The 19,461-nt window shown below is 43.2% G+C and overlaps 1 protein-coding gene and 1 long non-coding RNA gene across 2 annotated transcripts in view; both read left to right on the top strand.

Annotated features, from left to right (window-relative positions):
• LOC144694029 (uncharacterized) overlaps positions 1 to 19,461 on the top strand; it is a 406,257-nt gene that overhangs the window by 348,918 nt on the left and 37,878 nt on the right. The gene's annotated exons all lie outside the window — the stretch shown is intronic.
• eif2b5 (eukaryotic translation initiation factor 2B, subunit 5 epsilon) overlaps positions 1 to 19,461 on the top strand; it is a 57,672-nt gene that overhangs the window by 6,751 nt on the left and 31,460 nt on the right. Inside the window, exons 2-6 of the mRNA XM_078564362.1 lie at positions 3,954 to 4,078; positions 6,319 to 6,504; positions 13,818 to 13,995; positions 16,722 to 16,802; positions 17,645 to 17,722. Coding sequence (XP_078420488.1) covers positions 3,954 to 4,078; positions 6,319 to 6,504; positions 13,818 to 13,995; positions 16,722 to 16,802; positions 17,645 to 17,722 — 648 coding nt within the window. The remainder of the gene's footprint in view (positions 1 to 3,953; positions 4,079 to 6,318; positions 6,505 to 13,817; positions 13,996 to 16,721; positions 16,803 to 17,644; positions 17,723 to 19,461) is intronic.

Here is a 19,461-nt window from a genome sequence, read left to right as displayed (position 1 = left end):
TGGGAAATTAGAGATAGTATTAGATCCAAGGAAGAGGCATACAAATTGGCTAAAAAAAACAACAGACCTGAGGATTGGGAGCAGTTTAGAATTCAGCAAAGGAGGACCAAGGGATTGATTAAGAAGGGGAAAATAGAGTACGAGAGTAAGTTTGCAGGGAACATAAAAACTGATTGTAAAAGTATGTGAAGAGAAAAAGATGAGTGAAGACAAATGTAGGTCCCTTACAGTCAGAAACAGGGGAATTTATAATGGAGAACAAAGAAATGGCTGACCAACTAAATACATACTTTGGTTCTGTCTTCACAAAGGAGGACACAAATAACATACCAGAAATGTTGGGGAACACAGGGTTTAGTGAGAGGGAGGAACTGAAAGAAATCAGTATTAGCAGGAAAATGGTGTTGGGGAAATTGATGGGATTGAAGGCCGATAAATCCCCAGGGCCTGATCATCTACATCCCAGAGTACTTAAGGAAGTGGCCTAGAAATAGTGGATGCATTGGTGGTCATCTTCCGAGATTCTGCAGACTCTGGAACAGTTCCTACAGATTGGATGGTAGCTAATGGAACCCCACTATTTAAAAAGGGAGATAGAGAGAAAACAAGGAATTATAGACCAGTCAGCCTGACGTCAGTAGTGGGGAAAATTCTGGAGTCCATTATAAAAGATTTAATAGCTGAGCACTTGGAAAACAGTGGCAGAATTGGACAGAGTCAGCATGGATTTACGAAAGGGAAATCATGCTTGACAAATCTACTGGAATTTTTCGAGGATAGAACTAGTGAACTGAGTAAAGTTGATGAGGGGGAGCCAGTGGATGTGGTTTATTTGGACTTTCAGAAGGCTTTTGATAAAGTCCCAAATAAGAGATTCGTATGTAAAATTAAAGCGCATGGGATTGGGGGTAGTGTATTGAGATGGATAGAAAACTGGTTGGCAGACAGGAAACAAAGAATAGGAATAAACGGGTCTTTTTCCGAATGGCAGGCAGTGACTAGTGGGGTACCGCAGGGATCGGTGCTGGGATCCCAGCTATTCACAATGTATATTAATAATTTAGGTGAGGGAACTAAATGTAATATCTCCAGATTTGCAGATGACACAAAGCTGGGTGAAAGGGTAAGTTGTGAGGAGGATGCAGAGATGCTTCAGTGTGATTTGGACAAGCTGAGTGAGTGGGCAAATGCATGGCAGATGCAGTATAATGTGGATAAATGTGAGGTTATCCACTTTGGTAGCAAAAACAGGAAGGCAGATTATTATCTGAATGGCTATAAATTGGTGGAGGGGACCTGGGTGTCTTCATACACCAGTCACTGAAGGTAAGCATGCAGGTGCAGCAGGTGGTAATGAAGGCAAGTGGCATGTTGACCTTCATAGCGAGAGGATTCGAGTACAGTAGCAGGGATGCCTTGTTGCAATTATACAGGGCCTTGGTGAGACCACACCTGGAATATTGTGTTCAGTTTTGGTCTCCTTATCTGAGGAAGGATGTTCTTTCTATATAGGGAGTGCAGCGAAGGTTTACCAGACTGATTCCTGGGATGGCGGCACTGACATGTGGGGAGAGATTGAGCCGGTTAGGATTATATTTGCTGGAGTTCAGAAGAATGAGGGGAGATCTCATAGAAACCTATAAAATTCTAACAGGACTAGACAGGGTAGATGCAGGAAGGATGTTCCTGATGGTGGGGAATCCAGAACCAAGGGTCACAGTCTGAGGACACAGGGTAGACCATTTAGGACTGAGATGAGAAATTTCTTCACCCAGAGAGTGGTGAGCCTGTGGAATTCACTACCACAGAAAGTAGTTGAAGCCAAAGCATTGTATGTTTTCAAGAAGGAGTTAGATATAACTCTTGGGGCAAAGGAATGAAAGGATATGGGGAGAAAGTGGGAGCAGGCTATTGAGTTGGATGATCAGCCATGATCATAATGAATGGTGGAGCAGGTTCGAAGGGCCGAATAGCCTACTCCTGCTCCTAATTTCTATGTTTCTATGAAGTGCCATAAAGTGCTTCACAGGAGTAATTTGTCAGATCAGAGAAAATTTGACATCAAGACAAATGGAAAATTGGGACAGCTCATCAAATACTGAGTCAAAAAGCTAAATTATAGTGAGTATCTTAAATGAGATGGAGAGGTTTAGGGAGTACAGGCCTCAGTTATGCTCACAGCAAATATGATGAAACAGGTAGGAGCCAGAGCTAATAGCCTGAAACTGTATGTGGAACAGAGTGAGGTGCCTTTATAACCTGGAGCCAGTTATGTTTAATGCTGAAATAAAAATAGAAAATGCTGGAAAAACTCAACAGATTTGGCAGCATCTGTGGAGAGAGAAACAGAGTTAATGTTTCAAGTCCATATGATTTTTCTTCAGAGCTGAAGAGAAGTAGAAATATGATGAATTTTATACTGTTTGAGGGGTTGGAGCAGGTGGAACAAAATAGGTCAGGGATAGGTGGGAGCTAAGGAGAGATTGACAAAGATGTCGTGGACACAAGACAAAGGAAGTGTTAATGGTCGTGTTCAGGACTAAAGAAGGTGCTGATAGTGGCAAAAAGGTAAGATAGCGGAATGTGTTAATAGCAGAACAAGTGTCAGTGTTCTGCAAAGGCAAAACAGAGAAACAAGTGACAATGGCCCTGTGGGGGTATGGGGAGGTAGTTGGAGAAGAGGGATAAAAAATGAATGAATAAAATAAATAAATAATTTAAAAAGGGAGTAAAGATGGAGGAGAGAGTTCGTGGTCTGAAATTGTTGAACTCAATGTCAAGTCCGGAAGGCTGTAAAGTGCCTAATCGGAAGATGAAGTGCTGCTCTTCCAGTTTGTGTTGGGCTTCACTGGAACAGTGCAGCAGGCCAAGGATGGACATGTGGGCATGAGAGCAGGATGGCGTGTTGAAATGGCAAGTGACAGGAAGGTCTGGGACATGCTTGCGGACAGACTAAAGGTGTTCCACAAAGCAGTCACCCAGTTTGCATTTAGCCTCCCCAATGTAGAGGAGGCCACATTGGGAGCAACGAATACAGTAGACCAAATTGGAGGAGGTGCAAGTGAAGTGCTTCACCTGAAAGGAGTGTTTGGGGCCTTGCAGGAGGAGGGAGGAGGTAAAGGGGCAGGCATTGCACCTTCTGCGATTGCATGGGAAGGGGATGAGGAGTAGACCAGGTTGTCACAGAGGGAATGGTCCCTATGGAATTCTGACAGGGGGCTGGTGAGGGGAAGATGTGTTTGGTGGTGGCATCATGCTGGAGTTGGCAGAAATGGCAAAGGATGATCCTTTGAATGTGGAGCCGGTGGGGTGAAAAGTGAGGACAAGGGGGGCCCTATCAGTGTTCTGGGAGGGAGGGGGAGGGGTGAGGGCAGAGGTGTGGGAGGTGGGTCAGACACAGTTGAGGGCCCTGTCAACCACTGTGAGGGGTAAACCTCGGTTAAGGAAAAAGGAAGACATGTCAGAAGCGCCGTTTTGAACAGATGCGATGAAGGAACTGGGAGAATGGGATGGAGTTCTCAGAAGAAGCAGGTGTGAGGAGCTGCAGTCGAGGTAGCTATGGGAGTCGGTGGGCTTGCAATGAATATTGGTAGACAGTCTGTCACCAGAAATGGAGGTCAAGGAAGGGAAATGTCGGGGATGGACCATGTGAAGGTGAGGGAGGGGTGGAAATTTTTCCAGGTCTAGCCGAGAATATGAAGTGGTACCAATACAGTCATCAATGTACCAGAAAAAGATTTATGGAAGGAAGCCTGAGTAGGACTGGAACAAGGAATGTTCCATATACTCCACTCACTGAACCCTCGGGAAATGTGGGCCTGTTTATTGTGACCAGCTTACATGGAGGACAGATCTGGTGTTGAAGCTGATGGATTTGAAGTTTGCCTCTAGGTGGGGTCAGCTGCAATGCTCATGCGTGCGCAGTGAAACTTGCTTTTTTTGTTCTGCTGCAGGCCCTGCTCCCTCTTGCGAACGTGGCGATGATTGACTACAGCCTGGAGTTCCTTACTGAGACAGGTGTCCAAGAAACCTACATCTTCTGCTGTTGGATGGCCCAAAAAATCAAGGAACACATTCAGTAATGAGAAGTTATAAAAATTGTTTTTCTGGTGGATTACACAATGAACTATGGAACACAGGAAATTGAACATCTGTAATCATTAGATAACAGAATCTTGCAGCACAGGAGGCCCTTGTGCCTGTATCTCAAAGACCTATTTAAATAGTTCTATTCTACCAGTCTTTCCCCATTGCCCTGCAAAGTTTTCCTTTTCAAGTATTTCTATGTGGTGGGAGGGTGGTGTAGTGGTAATATCACTGGACAAGTAATCCAGAGGCCTAGGGTGACATGGGTTCAGATGCCACCCTGGTAAAATTTAAATTCAATTAATGAAATCTGGAATTGAAAGCTGGTCCCAGTAACGGTAACTATGAAGCTATTGTTGATTGTAAAACACGTGGTTCACTAATGCCCTTAGGGATGGAAATCTGCTGTCCTTACTCCAGATCCACAGTAATGTGGTTAACTGCTCTCTGAACTGGCACTCTGTTCAAGGAAAGTTAGGGATAGACAACAAATGCTGGCTTTGCCAGTGATGCCCAAATCCCACCAAAGAATTTTTTTTAAATCCATTTTTGAATGGATGAAGGTTTGATTGAATCTGCTTCCACCACCTTTCAGGCAGCACATTCCAGACCTTACCTTGCTGTGTGAAAACATTCTCCTCATTGCCCTCTTATTTAACACACTAACCCTAGTATCACCAATGGTAACAAGTTGGTTCCAATTTTCAACAGGTTCATTCGGTGTATTCATGGCAAAAAAAACCCACCAGCTGTGCTTCAATAATGTGCAATGCCCTTGTGTGTTTGCATTAATTCATCACATTCATCCCACCCCCAGTGACGAACCTGCGCCCACCCTGTTGTTATACATGCTTCTGCCAGACACTTCCAGTGTGAAAATCCTCGATTGTCCTGCAAGTGTGCACAGCAAGATCCTACAAACAGCCATGGACTACATGACCAGAAAATGTACTTTTAGAGGTTGATTGAGGGATAAATATTGATTGAGAGTTCTCTATTCCTCTTTGAGTATTGTCATGGAAGCTTTTATGTCCACTTGAGAGGGCAGTCAGGTCTTTGGTTTAACATCTCACCCGTAAGACAGTGCAGCACTCCTTGTTACAGCACTGGGGGTCTCAGCCTGGATGATGTACTCTGATCTCTGGAGTGGGATTTGAAACCACAAACTTAAGCGGTGGCTATAATAACACAGAATCAAGGTTGACAATTAACTATTTGATACACCGTGTATACCTTCCTTTTCAACCTCAGTGCCCTACTTCAAGGTTTCTGAATAAAGTCATTGGTTGTGTTTTCTCAATAGTAATTCTTTGGCTGTGAAAAGCTTTGGGATTCCCTGAGGACAAGATATTCCCTCTTTAATGGTCTCCCTTTAAAAGACATTTCACGCGAGTATCAAAATGGAGATTTTTTTAAAAAATATCAAGTTCTGCTCCTGTGCTGCATGGGGCGTTCATATTGTCTGGGATGCTGAAGGGAATGGGGGAAGAGTAGAGATACAAAATACAGAAGATGCTGATCAAAATTTTGGAGACAGCAACCCATTTATAAAACAATAACCATTCTGCTCTGGCAGCATGCAAATGTATTTGAAACCAACTGTAGTGGTCAATAACATTCCCTGTAATTTTTCTGTCAAGTTCGCTGCTGACTTCTTCAAGTGCCATGGCCCTTTTAAATTTTTTTTGCGAGGCTGTGCATGTATGGTAATTTAAAGGAGCCAACTTGTGCATGGCCTGCTCGTGGGTGTTTGTGTTGCGGCACGCTCGCACAGCTTACAGGGAGCATTGGTCCACTGGTGACACAGGACGAGATGGTGGGGGGTATTTGGATCAGGTCTTACAGAAATAACTCAGTCGTCATTTGAAAGTTACATAATCCGCTTTTATTTGTATGTATTCCCGTTCTAAATTCCTATATTCCACATTTATAATGGAAAACTGCCCATATGGACTTGGCATGCTGCAATTACACTCTCCTGCCAGGAGAGATGACACCCTTAGAGAAGAGATGACTAAAAGTGCGACACGTTTATATCGAAAGTCATAATTGTGGATATGGTCATTTATAATGGGGAGAAATGTTGATCAGTAAGTGCCGGCAGATACAAGATTTTATGTAAACTGAGTCACTGGAGATGTTCATAAAACCTTTGGATAAAAAATCTCATTCTGACCTAACCCCAGTTTATAAATTCCATATTTTCACCATCTATTGTGCATCCTTCCTCAGGAAATCAAAGTGGAGTCGCCCCACGTCACCAAACACCATCCACGTCATGAGCTCTGAGTCCTACCGATCATTAGGAGATGTCTTGAGGGATGTGGATGCAAAGTCACTTCTCCGCTCGGACTTCATATTAATGTATGGAGATATTGTGTCCAATATGAACGTGTACAAGGCATTGGAAGAGCACAAGTGAGTGGTGCCCTTGGTATGGGTCTTGATTGTTGGTAGTATTGGGCTCTGGCCACCCAGTTTTATTAGTCATTGACTGTCATTTGATAAACCTGTTCGAGATGCATTATTTTTCAGATGGCTCCTGCAACAGTGTCTCTGCATTGCACTTTGTACAAATTCCTCCCATCTGACGTACAATCCACTTTTATTATTGACGGATTTATTCTATCTTCCTTTCCAGAGGTCATTGAGTATTCCATGAGAATCAGGCGTCCACAATGACTTGCATTTATATAGCACCATTAACACGGTTAAAAAGTCCCAAGCTGTGTTTCAGGAGTGTAAGCAGATAAAATTTGACACTGAGCCTCGGGGGAAGGAGATACTTGGACGAGTGACCAAAAGCAGCTTTTGAGGAGCGTCTTACAGCGAGAGTTAAAGAGGATTAGGGATGGAGACCCAGAGCTTGGTGTCCAGCAGCTGAAGGCACAGTCACCAGTGACGGGTGAAGAAAGCATGTGGATGCACATTGTTTTAAAATGATAACCTAGAAAGTGAACGTTAGCAACATTTAGTCAAGCCTGTCTTTGCTTGACTTATCGAATGAACTTGTCCAGTACAGAAGGGAGGTTATTTGGCTCTTTGTGTCAAAGTCAGCTTTTTGAAAGAGCTATATTTGCACATGAACTTTATAGAAGCATTCACAGGATTGCGTGGGTGAGCAAAAACATCAGCTGACTTTCTGCTGCATCAGTGTCTGCCTCTTCCATGGGCATTGACGTCAGTTGTTGTGCTCCTGTTGTTACTGGGCTGTGCTTGGTTGACTCAGTAAAGGCTTGGATTCAGGCTGTTGTTTTATGCTTTGCATGACCCTCATTGTCTTTATCAACTGAGACATTGAAGGAACCTGGAAGTATCAAAATGTCTTTCTGGGGTCTTAGCGGGTAGTACCCTTGCCTCAGGTCTGAAGGCTGTGAGTTCAAGTCCTATTCCAACACATAGTCCAGACTGAGAGTCCATTGCAGTGCAATACAGAGGGAATGCTGCACTCTTGGAGGGCCATCTTTTAGATAAGATGTGAAACTAAGGCTCCATCTCCCCTCTCAGGAGGACGTTGAAGATCCCATGGCACTGTTTGAAGAAGAGCGGGGGAGTGCTCCTTGGGGTCCTGGCCAATATATATCCTTTGACCAACATCACTTAGCACATTGTCTGGTCATTATCACATTGCTGCTTGTGGGACCTTGCTGTAGGCAAATTGGCTGCTGCATTTCTAATACTTCAAAAGTACTTCATTGGCTGTAAAAGGCTGTGGGACATCCTGAGGATATGAATGGTGCTATAGAAATGCAAGCTCTTTTTTTTCTCTTCTTTGACTTCAGGTATTGCTGATTTAATATGTTGTCATTTGCTTTCTACAAACTCAACAGGTACTGATCAGCATTAGAGTAACTTCTCCTGTGATTGTTTAGTAAATATGCCACTGTGCTGCCAAGTCTTTATGGAACAAATAATTAGAGTGAGTGGAAAGTTTTTGAAATATTCCACTGAGAGCGGGTTATAGCAGGTTGACCTTCATACCTGCTGCAGTGAAGGGCAGTCTGTGTGAAAATTAGCTGATGCTGCATATTATGGCTGGGATCTGGGGCACCATTGAGCTGTTTATTTGCTGAGATAAGGTTATGTTTAACTTGGCTTGCGTTTAAGACAACAGCTCAGGTATTCCCCACAAGGAACTGGTTAAGTAGATGAGGTCAATTTGAAGCTAATTGCTGAGGGAGTTTTCTGCAGATTGGCAGCTGCTGTTGAATTCAAAGCTTCCACTTTGAGGAGAGATCAGAAACTAGAAAGTTAGTACGGACGCAAAAGACATTTAATTCCTAGTGCCAACCTTTCTTAATTACAATGCCTTTTGCAAAGGACTTATCCTACGTTGGTTCAGTCTCTTGTGTGTCTGTAACACCAGCATTGGCAAAGTTCCTCATCTGTCTGATACTGTAACATTGTCACAGCCACTTTGTCATAGTTCAGGATCTTTGACCTTTTCCCCCCACAATAAGGAGTTCAAAATGAGTTGCATTTAAATGTTGGCGCTTTAAAACAAAGTATATTCATGCTAAGTTTATTTTAGGATAATAACAAGTTTATTGCAGATATTGAAATTATCTCCCTAAGAGATTGCCAGCAGTATTTAATGGAGCATCTCAAATAATTCATGTACACCTCATGCCCATTGTGTTGAGAAGTTTCTGGTCCTAGGTTGGGTTGTCTGACATAGGCCTCTCTCCTAGGCTCCTCCTTGTTATAAGTGCAGGGAAACAGACAGAAACACACCCTAGTCAGGTTTTTAAACAGAAAGCTACTAGGGCAGGCTTTCGGTAGACTCTGAAGTTTAGAATGAAGGAGGGTAGTGAAATTACAAAAATAACAATGTATGATCTCTAGAGGCGCCCATGCAGGATTGTCCGACTGTAGTTCAGAGGTTGCTAGGACAACCTATTGTTCCAGCCCTGAATTATGCTATTTTATTTGCCATAGGTTCTTACCACACAGGAGGAGACCATTTCTCTTGTTCTTTGAAAAAGCTGTCCAATTTAGTCCCACACCTGGACAATTTTCCCATAAGCCTGCAACTTCCTCATTTGTAAATGCCTTGTAGCCTTTTGAAATGTTCTACAGGATCTTGCTTCCACTACCCTTTCAGATAGTTCACTCCAGATATTAACACCTTCTGTGTGTGGTTGGGTGGGAGTGGGGTGGAGGGGAGAAGAAATTCTCAACTCCCTCCAGTTTTTTGCCATTCACTTCAAACCTCTGATCCCTGGATAGGGACCCATTGCCATTGGAAACAGTTTCCCCCTTGTTGCTTCATTAAAATACCATAAAATTTTGAATATCTGCAGCACATTCTTTTGGGGGAGGGTGAACAGCCAGAGGCCATGATCTACGTTGGGACCAGTGACATGGTAGGAAAGGGGATGAGGTCCTGGAAGCAGATATTAGGGAGTTAGGATGGGAATTAAAATGCTTAAGAGCAGTAATCCCAAGATTACCCCCAGTGCCACGTGCCAGTGAACATAAGAATAGGAAGATTAAGCAGTTCAACACGTGGCTGGAGAAATGGAGTAGGAGCGGTGGGCTTTTGTTTTCTGAGGCATTGGGACCAGTTCTGGGGCAGGTGGGACTTGTACAAAGAGGACGGGTTACACCTTAACAGGACTGGGACTAATGACCTCACGGGTTTGCTAGTGTTTTTGGGGAGGGTTCACACTAGATTGGCAGGGAGATGGGAACCTGAGGGGAAATTCAGAGTGGAGAGGAGAAAAACTGGCAGTGGGAAGTAGAGAAGTATTAATTGATAAGGAGGATACATCAGAGAGTAGTATCAAAGTAAACAGAATGTTTGGAGAGTTTGATTGAATTAGAGAAGGCAATGGTAAGTCATTAGATGGGGTTAGAGTAAGGGGGAAAGTGAAAAAAGCCTAAATCAGGCTTAATGTACATGTATGTGAATGCACGGACTGTGGTTATTAAGATTGGTGAACTACAGGCACGGGTTGACAAATGGAATTATGATATTATTGCTATAACAAGAGACCTGGCTCAAAGAAATGCAGGGCTGGGTATTAAATATCCGTGGGTACACGGTGTTCAGGAGAGACAGTAAAGGAAGAAAAGGGGATGGAAGGGAGTGGCAATATTGACTAAAGATGGTATTACAGTACTGGAGAGAGAGGATGTTCCAAAGGGGTCAAGGACAGAATCTCTGGCTAGAGGTAAGGAATGAAATAACCTTAATAACATTAATCGGTGCAGTCTATAGACCACCAACCAGTGGAAGGGATGTAGAGAAACAAATTTGCGAGAAAATTACAGAGAGGTGCAAGAATTATAGAGTAATTATAATGGAGGACTTCAATTATCCAAATATAGACTGGGATAGGGACGAGAGGGGTGCGAGTTGTTGGAATGTGTTCAAGATAATTTTCTGTAGCATTATGTTTCCAGTCCAACAAGAGGGCAGGCACTGTTGGACCTGGTTCTGGGGAATTCTGGGGAATGGCTCAAGTGGATCAAATATCAGTGAGAGAACATTTAGGGGTCAGTGACCATTGTATCATAACATTTAGATTGGCCATGGAAAGGGACAAGGCTCAATCAAGAGCAGGGCTAATTAATTGGGAGAAAGCCAACTTCGATGAGATGAGAATTATCTGAGTTGAGTAATTTGGAATCAAAGGTTGGCAGAAAAAACGGTGGCTGATCAATGGGCCACCTTCAAAGAAAGAGTATTGCAGGCAATGTCAAGGTATATTCCCTTGAACAGGAAAGGTAGGACAGATAAATCCAGAGCGCCCTGGATGGCGAGAGAGATGGAGGTGAAGATGAAAAGGAAGAAGTGCGCATACGGCAGATGTCAGGTAGAAAATACAATGGAGAATCAGGCTGAATATAGAAGGACCAGAGGGGAAGTGATGAAAATAATAAGAAAAGCAAGGAGAGAGCCTGAAATGATACTGGAGTTAACATAAAGGGGAATCCCAAGGTCTTCTATAAGCATGTAAATAAAAAAGGGCGGTATATACATCGACAGCATTGCCTTTACTCTCAAAGAATTTACAGTTGAGAAGGAGGAGGCATTAGAAACGCTATGTATACTTAAAATAGATAAGTTACCAGGACTTTATGAGATGTATCCAAGGGTACTGAGGGAAATGAGAGTGGAAATTGCAGAGGCACTCGTGATAATCTTCCAATGTTTCTTGACGTAGGGGTTTTGCCAGAGGACTGGAGAATTGTAAATGTTATACCCTTGTTCAAAAAGGGATGCAAGGATTCAACCAGCAACTACAGACCAGTCAGTTTGACTTCAGTGGTAGGGAAAATTCTGAAAACGATAGTTCGGGGCAAAATCAATAATCACTTAGACAAGTGAAGGATAATTAAGGAAAGCCAACATGGATTCATTAAGGGAAAATCATGTTTAACTAGCTGGAGTTTTTTGAGGAGATAACAAAAGGCTGATAAAGGCAATGCTGTTAATGTATATATGGATTTTCAAAAGGCATTTGATACGGTGCCACACAACAAACTTGTAAGCAAAATTCTAGCTCATGGAAGAAAAGGGGAGGTAGACACATGGAGAAGAAATTGGCTGAGTGACAGGAAATAGAAACTAGTGATAAATGGTGTTTTTCAGATTGGAGGAAGGTCTGTAGTGGAGTTCCCCGGGGTCAGTGTTGGCACCCTTGCTCTTCCTGATATATATTAATGACTTAGATTGTGGCATTCAGGGCATGATTTCAAAATTTGCAGATGATACGAAGATTGGAGACGTCAACTGTGATGAGGATAGTCTTGAACTTCAAAAGATCATAGACATGATGGTCGATTGGGCAGACAAGTGGCAGATGAAGTTCAATGCAGACAAATGTGAGGTGATTCATTTTGGCAGAAAGAATATGGAGAGACAGTATAAAATAAAGGTGCAGGAACAGAGGGACCTCGGTGTATACGTAAATAGGCCATTGAAGATGGTAGGGCATGTTGAGAGAACAGTTAATAAAGCATATAGTGCCTTAGGCTTTATCAATAGGGGCATTGAGTACAAGAGTAAGGAGGTCATGTTGAACTTATATAAGACACTAGTTAGGCCTGACCTGGAGTTTTGCGTATAGTTCTGGACGCTGAACTTGAGGAAGGATGTGAAGGCATCAGAGAGAGTACAGAGGAGATTCACAAGAATGATTCCAGGGATAAAGTGCTGTAGATATAAGGATAGATTGAAGAGGTTGGGACTGTTTTCCTTGGAGAAAAGAAGGCTGAGAGGAAACTTGATAGAGGTATTCAAGATCCTGAGGGGTATGCCAAGGGTAAATAGTGAGAAACTGTTCCCACTTAAGAGAGCAACAAGATAAGAGAGCAACAAGAGCTAAAGGGCACAGATTCAAAATAATTGGCAAAAGGAGTAAAAATGATGTAAGCAAAGAATTTTTCACCCAGAGGGTGGTTGGAGTCTGGACTGAACTTCCTGAGAGGGTATTAAAGGCAGGTTAAATCGTGCTATTCAAAAGGGAATTGGATTGCTATCTGAAAAGAATGAATGTGCAGGGTTTTGGGGATAAGGCAGGGGAGTGGGACTGACTAGAATGCTCTTTCAGAGAGCCAGTGCAGACTTGATGGGCCAAATGGCTTCCTCCTGCACTGTAAAGATTCTGTGACTTCATTAGGCCCCCTTTCCCCACCCCCTTAACTTTCTCTGCTCTCGGAGAACAACCTCAGCTGCTCCAATGTTTCTACATACTTGAAGTTCCTCATTCCTGGTGTCATCCCGGTGAACTTCCTCTGTACCATCTCCGAGGCCTGACATCTTTCCTAAAGTGTTGTGCTCAGAATTTGTACTCAGTACTCCAGTTGAGGCCTAACCACTGATTTGAAAATGTTTTGCTTAACTTCCTTGTTTTTGTATTCGTTGCCCCTATTTACAAAGCCAAGCACCTGATACACTTTCTTAAAAGCTTTATCAACTTGCTGTCACCTTCAAAGATTTGTGGTTATGCATCCCCAGATCCCTTAGTTCTTGCACCCCTCAAAATAGTGCCATTTAGATTATACTGTCTCTCCATATTGTTTCTCTCAAAGTATATCACTTAGCTCCATTAAATTGCAACTGCCACCTGTTTGTCCATCTCACCAGTCTGTCTGTGCCCCTCTGAAGTCTGCTATCATGCTTACTATTTACTACTTTGCCAAGTTTTGTAATAATTTCAAACTTCAAAACCGCACTTCCTATAGCTCAGTTCAGGTTATAAGAAAAACAAATGGTATTAATACTAACCCCTGAGGGATCCCACTGCATACTTCCCTCCAGTCAGAAAAATATCTGTTCAATGCTACCCTCTGTCTCCTATCCCTTAGCCATTTGAATACTAAATTGCCACTATCCCATTAATCCCGTGTGCTTCTATTTTCCAAATAAGCCTGATATGTGGTATTTTATCAATTGCTTTTTGAAAGTCCATATACATAACATCTACTGTATTGCCTTCCTCAACCTTCTGTTACTTCCACACTCAGGAATAACGTGGGCACACCCCTGAATGTAAGACATTCAGACCATTGATTAGCATCTTTATGTAGAGTTATAGAGTTCTACAGCATGGAAAGAGGCCCTTCGGCCCATTGTGAATCATCTGTGAGAATAACTGAGGCAGACTCAGATTTGTAACATTCTTGTTAAGTCTGATATCCTCAGTTCATGAAAGTGGAATCCATGGGAATGTCAGATTGTTCTTGCAGCTCTTTATCACCTGTTGCTCCTTTTTTTGTAGGGCACGGCGGAAGATGGAGAAGAATGTGTCCGTCATGACGATGATTTTCAAAGAGTCGTCGCCAGGTCACAGGACGAGGTGCCAAGAGGACGACATCATTGCAGCCATGGACAGCAAAACTAGCCGAGTGCTGCACTATCAGAAAGCCCGTGGACTGAAGAAATTCCGATTCCCCATGGTGCGTTTCATTGTACTGGAATAACCCTGCAACTAATTCCTGCTTGCTGAAATACTTCCTCATATACCTCTCAGCCCCCACTGCCTGTCATGAACACGATTTTCCCAAGGCATAGTGGATGATATAACCTCCGAAGCTGCCTGGAGTCTCCACTTTCCCACAGCATGGGAAGCTGACAAAAGGGGACATGAGCAACTTGCTGTATTTTCTTCCTTCTCATTATGCATATTGTACGAGTAGCTGATGGAGGCTTCAGGCAGCTTCAGCCAGTTTCCCGCACTGTTAACAACTAGGGAGGAAGTCGGAAAGCGCAGTCTTCAGGCAGCCTCAGGGTGCCTGAAATCAAATTTTTAAATGGTTACGTACTTAACTAAAATGCATGAAATGGCCAGCATACTTAATGCGTTTTAAGCAAGACCTTTGTAAATTGATGCCTGTCATAATGTCAAATGGTTAGCACCATTTGCTAGATAGCTATAAGCACTGGAAAAAGCAGGTCTGTCACTGTAAAACACTGGAAAGCAGGTCTGTCACTATACAACACTGGAAAGCAGGTCTGTCACTGTAAAACACTGGAAAGCAGGTCTGTCATTGTAAAACACTGGCAAAAGCAGGTCTGTCACTATACAACACTGGAAAGCAGGTCTGTCACTAAAATAATGGAAAGCAGGTCTGTCACTATACGACACTGGAAAGCAGGTCTGTCACTGTAAAACACTGGAAAGTGGGCCTGTCTCAGTAAAACACTGGAAAGCAGGTCTGTCACTGTAAAACACTGGAAAGTGGGTCTGTCACTGTAAAACACTGGAAAGTGGGTCTGTCACTGTAAAACACTGGAAAGTGGGTCTGTCACTGTAAAACACTGGAAAGTGGGTCTGTCACTATACGACACTGGAAAGCAGGTCTGTCACTGTAAAACACTGGAAAGTGGGTCTGTCTCAGTAAAACACTGGAAAGTGGGTCTGTCACTGTAAAACACTGGAAAGTGGGTCTGTCACTGTAAAACACTGGAAAGTGGGTCTGTCACTGTAAAACACTGGAAAGCGGGTCTGTCACTAAAACACTGGAAAGTGGGTCTGTCACTGTAAAACACTGGAAAGCGGGTCTGTCACTGTAAAACACTGGAAAGCAGGTCTGTCACTGTAAAACACTGGAAAGCGGGTCTGTCACTAAAACACTGGAAAGCGGATCTGTCACTGTAAAACACTGGAAAGCAGGTCTGTCACTAAAACACTGGAAAGCAGGTCTGTCACTATACAACACTGGAAAGCAGGTCTGTCACTGTAAAACACTGGAAAGCAGGTCTGTCACTGTACAACACTGGGATGCAGGCATGTCCCAGTATAAATAGCATGGACAGTAAGTGGTGGTTAACATATTTCTTAGGCCTTGGAACCAGCTAATTGGACTGCAGTGGTCTTTCCATCTTTTCAAATTCTGACAGACCTATTCCCCAGTGTTATGCAGTGAAAGACCTGTCCCCACCAAGACTGTAGCCCAGGTGAGCTTTATCTGGAGAGGGTAGAAGCTATGCTGCAGCGATACAAAACTCTGGTTAGAACACACCTGGAGTACTGTGTTCAGTTCTGGGCACCACACTTTAGGAAGAATATATTGGCTTTGGAGGGAGTGCAAGGTAGATTTAGCAGAATGATACCTGGACACCAAGGGTTAAATTACAAGGAGAGTAGACACAAATCTCTAGAATTTAGAAGATTAGGTGTGATTTGGTTAACGCTTTGAAAATACTTAAGAACTGATAGGATAAATAGAAACTACTTCCGCTGGTTATGCAGTCCAGGGACCTAACCTAAAAATTAGAGCCAGGTCTTTCAGGAATGAATTTAGGAAATACTTCAAAATGTAAAAGGTGTTAAGAGTTTGGAACGCTTCACATCAAATGCTAATTGATGCTAGGCCAGTTGTTCATTTTAAATTTGAGATTGGTTAACGAAAATCAGAGGTATTAAGGGATATGGGGCAAAGGCTGCTTTGTGGAATTAGGTCCCACACTGGCCATGTTCTCATTGTATGGTCAAACAGGCTCGGGATTAAATGTCTCTGTTCATTTGTCCTTTGGTACAGTGGCAGACCTGTAACCCTCCCCAGTACTGCACCCGAGTGGTATGTGTTCTTTTCTTATGTGTTCATGTTTGGAGAGACGGAAGCTGTAGGTTGAATTTTGTGAAATTCATGCACTGGGAATTCGTATCCAGTAATTTGGGAATGGAGATGAATAATTCTGGCATGATTTTAAAAGCATTAACTTGTGATGGGAAGAAAATCCTGTAGGATGCATCATTAATCAACATCCCTGAAATCCAGGTATGTATTGGCGAGCAAAGTTCTTTACTGAGGGAGTAAATCCATAACATTTACTTTAATAATTGTCCTGCACACTCACCATCGCACTTTACTAAAATATTATTCACAAAATTACTGTTTTTTACCTTCTGACTGTTGTGCGGTTTTTTTGCCATATATTCAAGTTATTGTTTTTGTGGATTACATGAGGCCATGGTGGAGTGGGGTGGGGATAATAGCACCAATAAAGCTTAAATCCAAGTTCTCATCAATTTTCATTCACCTTTAATTGCTGATGCTAACAGTTCATGATGCTTATCCACAAATGAGGCAACAGCTCTTAAAATGTCTACACTGGCCCCTTGGCTTGTAATGTAATAGGAAGTTTTGCCTAAATGCTGTTCATGTCTTGCTTTCCCCAGCACATGTTCCACAGGAACAATGATGAGATTGAAATCCGGCATGATCTCCTCGACTGTCACATAAGCATCTGTTCACCACAGGTCAGTGAAGATAATGCACCCTATCTATTTCACGGGAGAAAAGATTTTGGGACAGTCAGTATTTCCACTTGGCAGTGGCTACGAAACATGTATACTAAGCTGATCAAAGTAAAAAGAAATATTTGCATTTATGTTACACAGTGTTTACAGCACAGAGCAGGCCATTCAGCCCAACTGGGCAATGTTGGTGTTTATGCTCCACACGAGCCTCCTCCAGCCTTAGTTCATCTCACCTTATCAGCATATCCTTCTATTCCTTTCTTCCTCGTGTGTTTATCTGGCTCCTGCTTAAATATACCTGTACTACTCACCTCAACTACTCCTCGTGGTAACAAGTCCCACATTCTAACCACTCTCTGGATAAAGCAGTTTCTCCTGAATTTCCTATTGGATTTAACAGTAACTATCTTGTGGTTATGGCTCCTAGTTTTGGATTTCTTCACAAGCAGGCACATCATCTCTGCATCTACCCTATCAGCCTCTTCATAATTTTAAAGACCTCTATCAGGTCACCTCTCAGCCTTCTCTTTCCTAGAGACAAGTCTTTCCTGATAGTTAGAACCTCTCAGTTCTGGTAAATAGAGCCTTTCATGATCTTGTGATGTCGCAAAGCACTGTACAGTTAAGCACTTGTGAAGTGTAGTAATTAATTGTTGTAAAATCGTGAATAACTGAACCCTAGAGACCTGCAGAGCTCTGTACTCAGTAGGATGGGGACTCCAAATTGTTTTCAATCTTCTATTTGTGATGCCAGCCCACCAAAATTATTCACTCTTGCTGTGATGTAGATTTTATTGACAGGAAATGCATCCGCCATCTCTTATGTTTAATTTACTTTCCAGGTTGCAGAACTGTTTACTGATAACTTTGACTACCAAACAAGGGATGACTTTGTACGTGGGATTCTTGTTAATGAAGAGGTGGGTTTTCAATTTGATGCTTGGCTTTATTTAAATTAAAAAGTAGCCAGCAGATTTACTATCCTTCCTTCGTTATCGTGTGGATCCAACTCTAGTCTTCCTGTCCTCTCCTCCTACAATGGCAGGCTTTTGACATTGTAGCTCTGCATTCTGCAGTTGTCTCTCCAGTGCAGCAGTTGTTCCGTGTAAGCCTCCTCGCAAGCGAAGGTTGGTGTTTGGCTGTAAACAGTGTGCTTATTGCAGACAGTTGTATTATCCAACTGTACGGACATTGGTGTCCGTAACAAGCGGGGAGGATGGGGTAGCACAGAAATGATCAAATTTAGAATGATAAAGCAACCCAGCAATGTGGAAAATTGCCCAGGTATGTCCTGTACACACAAAGCAGGACAAATCCAATCCGGCCAATTACTGCCCCATCAGTACTCTCAATCATCAGCAAAGTGATGGATAGTATCATTGACAGTGCTATCAAGCAGCATTTACTCACTAATAACCTGCCCACCAATACTCAATTTGGGTTTCTCCAGGGCCACTCCGTTCCTGACTTCATTGCAGCCTTGGTTCAAACATGGACGTGAGGTCAGACTGATGCCCTTGACATCAAGGCAACATTTGACCAGGTGTGGCATCAAGGAGCCCTAGCAAATTGAAGTCAGTGGAAACCAGAGGGGGAACATTCTCCACTGGTTGGTGTCTTGCCTAATACAAAGGAAGGTGGTTGTGGTTGTTGTAAGCCAATCAACTCAGCCCAAGTACAGCGCTGCAGGAGTTCCTCAGGGTAGTGTCCTAGGCCCAACCATCTTCAGCTGCTGCATCAGTGACCCTCTCCATCCTAAGGTCAGAAATGGGGATGTTCGCTGATTATTGCACAATGTTCAGCACCGTTCACAGCTCAAATACTGAAGCAGTCTGTGCCTCCATGCAACAAGACCTGGGCAACATTCAGGCTTGGGCTGGTAAGTGACAAATAACATTCACACCACACAAGTGCCAGGAAATGACAATCACCAACATGAGAAAATATAACCATCTCCTCATGACATTCAATGGCTTTACCATTGCTGAAAACCCCACTATCAACATCCTGGGGGGGTTACCATTGATCAGAAATTTAACTGGACCAACCACATAAATACTGTGGCTACAAGAGCAGGTCAGAGGCTGAGAATTCTGTTGCATGTACCTCACCTCCTGACTCCCCAAAGCCTTGCCACCATTTACAAGGCTCAAGTCAGGAATGTGATGGGATATTCTCCACTTCCCTGTGATTGCAGCTCCAAGTACCCTCAGGAAGCTTGACACCGTCGAGGACAAAACAGCCCACCTGATTGGCATTCACTCCATCACCGACACACAGGCAGCAGTGTGTGTACCGTGTACGAGATGCACTGCAGGAATTCACCAAAGCTCCTTTGACAGCACCTCCCAAACAGGCGGTCTCTAGTGCCGAGAAAACCAAAGGCAGCAGATGCATGGGAACACCACCACCTGCAAGTTCCCCTCCAAATTACACACCATCCTGACTTGGAACTATATCCGTGTGGCTGGGTCAAAATCTTGAAACTCCCTTCCTAACAGCACTGTGGTAACAGGTATACCACCTGGACTGCAGCAGTTTAAGAAGGTGGCTCACCACCACTTTGCAAGGGCAATTAGGGATGGGCAATTATTTGCTGGCCCAGGCAGTAACGCGCTCATCCTGTGAATGAATAATTACAAAAAAAACATATTCGGCC

Source organism: Cetorhinus maximus, chromosome 19 (assembly GCF_964194155.1).
Source record: "Cetorhinus maximus chromosome 19, sCetMax3.hap1.1, whole genome shotgun sequence".
NCBI classification, from domain to species: domain Eukaryota; kingdom Metazoa; phylum Chordata; class Chondrichthyes; order Lamniformes; family Cetorhinidae; genus Cetorhinus; species Cetorhinus maximus.
The sequence above is the reverse complement of the archived record's forward strand: the minus strand, read 5'-3'. Positions and strand labels throughout refer to the sequence as shown.